General features: G+C 30.7%; 1 protein-coding gene across 1 annotated transcript; it reads right to left on the bottom strand.

Annotated features, from left to right (window-relative positions):
* Window positions 1-231: 231 nt before the first annotated feature.
* Window positions 232-7,411, bottom strand: LOC128965173 (uncharacterized). Its single transcript, XM_054311826.1, has 9 exons — window positions 7,408-7,411; window positions 6,922-6,955; window positions 6,292-6,413; window positions 5,719-6,196; window positions 4,023-4,576; window positions 2,312-2,390; window positions 1,994-2,208; window positions 491-1,922; window positions 232-247 (listed from the first exon to the last, which is right to left on the bottom strand). Exons 1-9 carry the CDS (start codon window positions 7,409-7,411, stop codon window positions 232-234), a joined length of 2,934 nt encoding a protein of 977 aa, XP_054167801.1.
* Between the last annotated feature and the right edge of the window lie 1,963 nt (window positions 7,412-9,374).

Genomic DNA, 9,374 nt, shown 5'->3' with positions numbered 1-9,374 from the left:
AGTTAATTTATACTGTATATATATAGTATATAGTATATATATATATATATATATATTATACATATTCAAATGGGATCCATATAAAGTTTATATAAATTTTGTAAAAAATTTTTTTTATTAATTATTAAATTATATTTAAGTAGTTTAATATAAATAAAAATTATTATTTTTTCACTTGTTAATTATTATTAATTAAAAATACAAATTAACTAATAATAATAATAATAACATTTAACTACTTATATTACTTGTTTTTAGTAACAGAGACATTAGTATCTTATTTAGTATTTATAAAAATTTTTAAAAAAAAATAATTTATAAACATTTATAGTTAAATATTTATTAGTTTATTAGTATAAAATAACATACAAAATATAGTTATAGTTATGCATAACTTTGATGATTAAAATTATTATTACTATTATTAGTGTTTATATTATTATTATCTAAATTAATATTATTATTATTATTATTGTTAGTATGAATGGGCTGTTCATCAAAGTTTGTCTGTATTTTTTGTTGCTGACTACTAGTGCTGTTAGGATAGGGTTGAAAACTAGCCAACTGTTCCAGTGTTGCATTAATCTCCTGTATGTCGACTGTCGACTCTGGCCTAACAATCGATGGCCTAACAGCCGATGTCGGCTCAGACTGTTTCGGTTCCCTTTGAACTTTGAACACCCGTTCCCATTGCCGACGAAAACAGCGATAACAATGTTGGGACAGATGACAGCAAACTACCAGTGCTATGATCAACAGGACAATGATTGCCGTTATGGCAACCATTATGACAATGGCCAATGCTTTAGATGACATACCCGATGACGATGATGATGATGAACTACCAGTGCTTTTCCTGGTAGATGTCGGGTATTTACTTGAATCTATACAAGTGGGCGGTGTTCCGCTCCAAGTGCCGTCCGTTTGACAAATACGTGTACGCGAACCGACCAGCAATGGCCGGCCGCTAACACCGTACATAGTACTGGCGCATCGGGCAACGGCTACCGTACCCAATACGATAGCCGATGCTGTATTGGGTACCGACTCTGCTTTGGCCCGATTCTCCAACTGTGTAAACACACCGTACTGGTCGACAATAGCCGGACACTGGCCCCGTACGAGACGACAGGCCGGGAAACCGAGTCCACCCGTTGCCCATTTACCATTGGCCAAACAGGGTACGGTTTTCGGACCAACCAGTTCATAGCCGTCCTCACAACTATATACGGCTATCTGATTGACAACTCTGACCACCGAATTCAATGGCCGGTCGGGTGTACCGCACAAATCCGATGTATGATAAATCCCTAGCAAACACAACGATAGGTTTTGTTTTTGTTGGTCACCAAACTTCGGGTCCATTTGCCGTGGATCTACATCCAGTATAATCTCGTCAACACCCGATCCGTAGACTGAGGCCGAGTAGTCGTGTCCACCACCACCACTGGCCCCACCACTGTGATCGCCGCCGCCGCACTGAAACATTACATATGTCTGATCTTTGATCCAGTCGTATATGTTAGTGATCGGACAGTTAGTTTTACCCCCCAACATTGCCCGTATAGGTTTGGACGAGTAGTTTTTAGCTGCCGATTCATCCCAATTGCTAAACCCACCGTACATACCGCCCGGTTTCAGCATCAAATAAAACATACTGACCACTGTCTGCGATTCATTCAGCCGTATACGCCATTTCTGGCGACCCGTCGTTAGGTTAAAATGGACACATTCGTCATCTTTACTACCGTGACCACCGAGTGCCGTACGATAGTTATAGTAGGTATCGCTACTACTATCTGTCTCGTTAAGGGCTGTCGTCTCATTACGCACCGGGCGTTGCCATTCATAGATCAGTTCGCCTGTGGTATAATCGGTTGATATAATACCGATTACTTGGACACTACCGCCGTATTCAATCTCTGGATTGATTGATTGGTTGGTTGGTTAATAAAATGTTTAGATAGTATAGGCGCTTATATAGGAAACTTACCGCACAGGCCTACATTGCCAATCCATTGCCTATTGATACACACGCGTGACTCTTTTTGCGCGTGCATTGAATGATATATTGATTCGCACGTGTAGTAGATTTTCGTACCGTTCGGATAACTGCTCCGGAGGTCGGCCGATCGGTAACGTGATTGAGACGGTTTGGCATAGATGGGCAGTGCCGGCAGTCCGCACTCGTTTCGTTCATACGATGCACTGGTAGTTTGATATATAAAAGATATATCATCAATATTTAGGGTGGAAAAAACTACTGATACCCTACTGTACTAGACATACAATGTCTATATACTGTACTTACAGCTCAGGTAGTTCGGTGGCATTCATAGCTTTTAGTTCAAATACATCCGTGTATTTATCCAATTTTAATTCATTAAGATCTACCATATAATTAACAACAAAAACAAACGTTATTTTTTAGGTATGTCCCACACTCATATCTACACACAAACACACACAGACACACACATACACACACACACAGACACACACACACAGACACACACAGACACACACAGATACACACACATACATACATACCTACACATACACACACACACATACATACAGACACACATACAGACACACACAGACACACACAGACACACACAGACACACACAGACACACACACACACAGACACACACACACAGACACACATACAGACACACATACAGACACACATACAGACACACATACAGACACACATACAGACACACATACAGACACACATACAGACACACATACAGACACACATACAGACACACATACAGACACACATACAGACACACATACAGACACACATACAGACACACACACAGACACACACACACAGACACAGACACACACACACAGACACACACAGATACACACACATACATAGACACTCACACACACATACATACATACCTACACATACACACACACACACATACATACAGACACACATACAGACACACACAGACACACACACACAGACACATACATACAGACACACATACAGACACACACAGACACACACAGACACACACACACAGACACACACACACAGACACACACACACAGACACACACACACAGACACACACAGATACACACACATACATAGACACTCACACACACATACATACATACCTACACATACACACACACACACATACATACAGACACACATACAGACACACACAGACACACACACACAGACACACATACAGACACACATACAGACACACATACAGACACACATACAGACACACATACAGACACACATACAGACACACATACAGACACACATACAGACACACATACAGACACACATACAGACACACATACAGACACACACACACAGACACACACACACAGACACACACACACAGACACACACACACAGACACACACACACAGACACACACAGATACACACACATACATAGACACTCACACACACATACATACATACCTACACATACACACACACACACACATACATACAGTCACACACACAGACACACACAGACACACATACAGACACACATACAGACACACATACAGACACACACAGACACACATACAGACACACATACAGACACACATACAGACACACATACAGACACACATACAGACACACATACAGACACACATACAGACACACATACAGACACACATACAGACACACATACAGACACACATACAGACACACATACAGACACACATACAGACACACAGACACACATACAGACACACATACAGACACACATACAGACACACATACAGACACACATACAGACACACATACAGACACACATACAGACACACATACAGACACACATACAGACACACATACAGACACACATACAGACACACATACAGACACACATACAGACACACATACAGACACACATACAGACACACATACAGACACACATACAGACACACATACAGACACACATACAGACACACATACAGACACACATACAGACACACATACAGACACACATCCCTGGAGTTTAACCTACCGACACAATAGGGTTCGACACCACTCCATTTGCCCGATTCGGTACATACCCGTACCGAATCGCCAATCATAACCTGTGTCCGATTGGGAAACACTTGGCACTCGTAGGTAACTCGCGAACCAGGTATGGCCACATAGGATTGAGGATGAGGAGGATAGGATGAGGACAATGATTTCGTAGAGTTACGGGTGCTATACATATGCAGATCATAGTATATTCGGTAAACAGTAACCAAATCTTCGACATTGGCGCCACCATCCGAGGGCGACTCTACTGGTACGGGACAGGTAACTGTCGGATGACAGCCGGGAAACGAGTCCAACCAGTAGTTATTGATACCGCATCGGACATCCTGTTGTTGGCCAGCAGTTGTTAGCTGGAAATTACGGTCACACGTATAGCGATAGTATGACATCAGTCCATATCGACTGCCGGATCGTACAAATTCTACCGACGAGTGCAGGGGATAGTCGGGTGAACCGCATACATGAGGATCGAAAAACTTGCGATAAAACAACCTGAGCTCGCAAATGGCTATCTTGTTTGTGTTGAACCTATTTTTTTTTAAATATCAATATATATTTGTATAGTATTTATACTGTATATACATGTATAATATACATGTATATACAGTATAAATACATATACATATATACACATATATATACATTGTATATATAACTTATATTTGATATTATTATTATTATTATTAGTTAATAGTAAATGTTTAGTTAGGCTATGCATCTATAGATAGTATATACATATATACAGTAAGGGTATGGGGGGGAAACACCTATTTGTATTACTAAATCAGTACTGTACACATACCCCTCCCTCCCTTCCCCACCCATTAAGTCTAGTCCATATCATACTCAAACTCAAACATAATCCTAAATATAATAATATACTGTAATTATAAAAATATTAATATACTAACCACTGATGAGAAAAGTTTTATATATTAATAGTTATAAACTTTACTTAAATCATATTGTTGTTATAGACACCCCCACCCCACTCCACCCACACTTATAATTTTTATTAAAAAAACATTTTATCTTTATTTAATTAATTTATGTTTACTAATAACAACAATGTTTAATCAACTATTGATAAACTAATGGTACTGTATATTAGATAATCAATAACTAGAGGTTTAAACATCAAAATCTATTAATATTAATATAAACTTTTTTTTTCATCAAATTATTGATAACTATTAGTTTTTAATACAAATTAATAATTAATATGTAACTAAATAACTAAAGTGTAGTGTAGTTTTTTTTTAAACTATTGAATATTTTATATGTTGTTTTTATTTTTTATAGCTAATACTCAATTTTAGAAAAAAATAAAATAAACTTAAATTTATTAACAATAACAATAAAATACACTAAATTTTTTTTTTAAACACTACTAATATTTTTTTTAAAACTATTGTTTTTTAAGTAATTTTTCAACCCATTCCCCCACCATCACTACTACCCCCATCCAACTACCCTCCCATACCATCCCATACTCTCCCATACCCTCCCATACCCTCCCATACCATCCCATACCATCCCATACCATCCCATCCCATACCATCCCATACCATCCCATACCCTCCTATACCATCCCATACCCTCCCATACCCTACCATAGCCTCCCATACCCTCCCATACCCTCCCAGTGCTCGATACACACAGACACATACTTGAGGGTAAAATTTTGGACGACATCTTTGGAATAGTACGACCACATTGTCTCGTCGTCGGTAGTGGTCATCAAATCGCAAACAAGTATCAATCGGACGACATTTGTTACGCCCAGACCGCCTATCGTACTGACCACCGAACACGACCTGACCGTATTGAATACCGTTTCGACCAGCGATTCCCCGTTGACTTTGTTGTTGGCAGTGTTGGTGTTGACGGCACCGCCGACATTGACCAACACTTCAACATAGGATATATGGGAATACTTACGCCTGAGAAACACCTGATAGGAGACACCGCCGTTACCGCCGCGCCTGGAGTTTGAATTCAATGCCAGACACTTGTCCCGTCCGCTATCGCCTACATAGGCTTTACCATCCGAACCGGCAATCATTGACTTATCGGTGACCAACTTTTTACGGCCATAACTGTCTTTAATCAATACCTTATCGATTGAGTTTTCGCCAATTTCTTCGGCTATTTTAGAAAAACAAAAAATTTTATTATCAGTGATAATAATATATTTGTTTTTTAAGGCTCATGTAGTCATGAAACCTACAGTACTAACTGACCACAAAAAGGTACTGATCCGACCCATTGGCCATTAATACATTCGCGTAGTTTGCCTCTCAACAGTGTCAGCTCCGGTAGTTCACAGTAGTATTCAATTTGTGAGCCCTCCGAATATGTATCACTAAAATTAATTAATTAATTAATTAATATATTAAGTAATTTTTAAAAATAAATAAATAGACATTTATTTTATATTAATGTTAGTGTATATGAAAATTAATTTAATTTAATTAATTAATTAATAAGATATTAAATAGTTATAAAAATAATACTAATAATAAATATATTATTATTAGTATTATAAATATGAAAACTAATTTAATTAATTAATTAATAATATATTATGTAGTTATAAAAATAATACTAATAATAAATATATTATTATTATTACTATTACTAAATGTGAAAATTAATTAAATTAATTAATAATATATTATGTAGCTATAAAAATAATATTAATAATAAATATATTATTACTATTATTACTAAATATGAAAATTAATTTAATTAATTAATTAATAATATATTAAGTAGTTATAAAAATAATACTAATAACAAATATATTACTATTATTATTACTAAATATGAAAATTAATTTAATTAATTAATTAATTAATTAATAATAATACCGAAAGTCATTGATTTTGGCATTTGAAGGAATGGCTGGTAAACCGCAATCACAATCACTTAATTGAATTAAAATTGATTTAATTATAAATAAATATTGAATAATATTTATAATATAATAATAATAATTTTGTTTTATTAATTGCATAATTTTATTTTAGTATTATAATTAATATCAGTAATAATAGTAATAATACTGATATTTAATATAAATTTATGATGATGATAATTTTTATTTGTTGTTTATGATATTACAGTTTTATCACAACAATTGTACAAAAAAAATAATTAATTTTATTTAATAATGTATTTTTTAAAAAAAATAAAGTTTATTTGTGTTATACTGTATGATACTTAAGCTGAATAAATATATGAAAATTACTTTTAATAAAAAATTATATTATATATTATATTATATTTATTTTTTTCTGTGTATCCCAAACTAAATTGACATTATGTGTAAATATTATTATTATTATTATTATTACCCATATACCAAGTGGTACAAGGTAAATTAATTATACTATTAATATATTATAATGTGTTATGTGATATTTATCAATATAAATATATATATAATTTTTAATTATAGAAAATTTATAGTTATTAGAAACTATTGTTAAATTTATAATAATATTTTATATGTTATTATTTTAGAAAATAGTTATTTTTTGTTTTTTTTAAGTTTATTATACTAAACATTATAAAAAGATTAAATACTATTAAATATTAAATTATTATTATGTAAAATAAAATATTAATTGAATTAAATACTATAAATAAATATATATTTTTACAAAAAAAAGTTTCTGATAATTATTATTAATCGTATATTTTTATTATTTTTATTATTTTTATTATTTTTATTATTTTATTTAATATTATTTCTGATTGAAAATTTAACAATATCTAAAAAATATTAGTATTTAAACTTTTAAAAAATAAATTAATGTTTTTAAATTAAAAATGAAACATTTAGTTCAAAAGTAATTATATTTAACTATAGATTTATTCAATATATTTTTTACATTAATAAATTGTTACAGTTTTTTTCAATTAATTTATTTAGAAAATTATTATATAATTGCTAAATGTTTTCATCAAATTTAAGTAAAACAATATAATTTTACTTATTATTGCAAAAAAAATCAAATTATTATTTTAATATATTTATAAATTATAGTTTCAAAAATTTTGTTTAATATTTAATTATTTTTTTTAAAATTAATATTAAACTAAATACTTATAAACTAAGTATAAATTATTATTAAAAAAAATTTAATTAAGTATTAAGTTGTGATAAATGATATATCTTTTATAATATAAAATATTTAGATCTTAATCTGTTTTTTTTGTTGTTGAAAACTATTAGCAAATTATAAATGAAAATTAAAAATATTGTTTTAAAACAATTTAATATATGTCTAACATTGTTATTAATTTTTTAAAAAAAAATATATATATTTATTAAAATTATTTTATTTTCATTATTAATAATAATTTATTTATAGTTCTATTTTTAGTGTTATTTTTATTTATTTTATTTAAAAAAGATTTACTTATTATTATTTTATTAGTATTTTATTTGTTTTTTTTGTTGGTATTATAAGAGATGTTTCAAGTTTTATGTATTTAATACTATTAATAATAATAATAATAATTGAGTTTAAATTCAATGACTTTAAATGATTTTATTTTTTATATTATTATTATTATTATTATAATAATATAAACTTTTACATAAACTGTCTGTACGTATATATATATATTTGAAATTTAGTTTTTAATACCCATGAATATAATCATATAATAGATTATGATTATTTTTATTATTATTTATTTAAATAAATAAATAAAAAGTTTTTATTTTATTTTTTGAAAACATAAAATACAGTAAAAATAATGAGATTGTATTATATATTAAGTGATGAATGCATTCAATTGGCGATCCATTTAAATGATGATAACATACCGTAAAAGTGAAATACAATTTATCTATTTATTTATATATATATATACTTAATATATAAAACAGTTTTTTTTGTAATATTAATATAATATATTTCGTGATTCACTTAATAATTAGTTTGTATATATATATATATATATATATATATATATATATATATATATATATAAATAAATACTAAAAAACTGCATTTTATTATTAATACATTTTATTTAGCATAGTATTTGTTATACAGTTTTAACTTATATATATATATACAGTATATATATATATTGAAATTAAAAATAGGATGTTTTATTAAAAACTATTTTTAGTAAATACAACACACATATATGTACAGTACATATATATATATATATATATATATATATATATATTGTACTGAAACATAGTTACCCCTTAATATTGATGAACTCTATCATCACTAGTCTAGCAAATTGAGGGGAACTGGAGATATGTTTAGAAGTTTAGTTGTTTTTTTTGCTT

The sequence above is a fragment of the Oppia nitens genome, unplaced genomic scaffold, assembly GCF_028296485.1.
Source record: "Oppia nitens isolate AA-2021 unplaced genomic scaffold, nextdenovo-longstitch-racon4-pilon3 scaffold16_pilon_pilon_pilon, whole genome shotgun sequence".
Classification (NCBI taxonomy): domain Eukaryota; kingdom Metazoa; phylum Arthropoda; class Arachnida; order Sarcoptiformes; family Oppiidae; genus Oppia; species Oppia nitens.
Note: the sequence above shows the minus strand (reverse complement) of the source record. Positions and strands in the feature narration are given on the sequence as shown.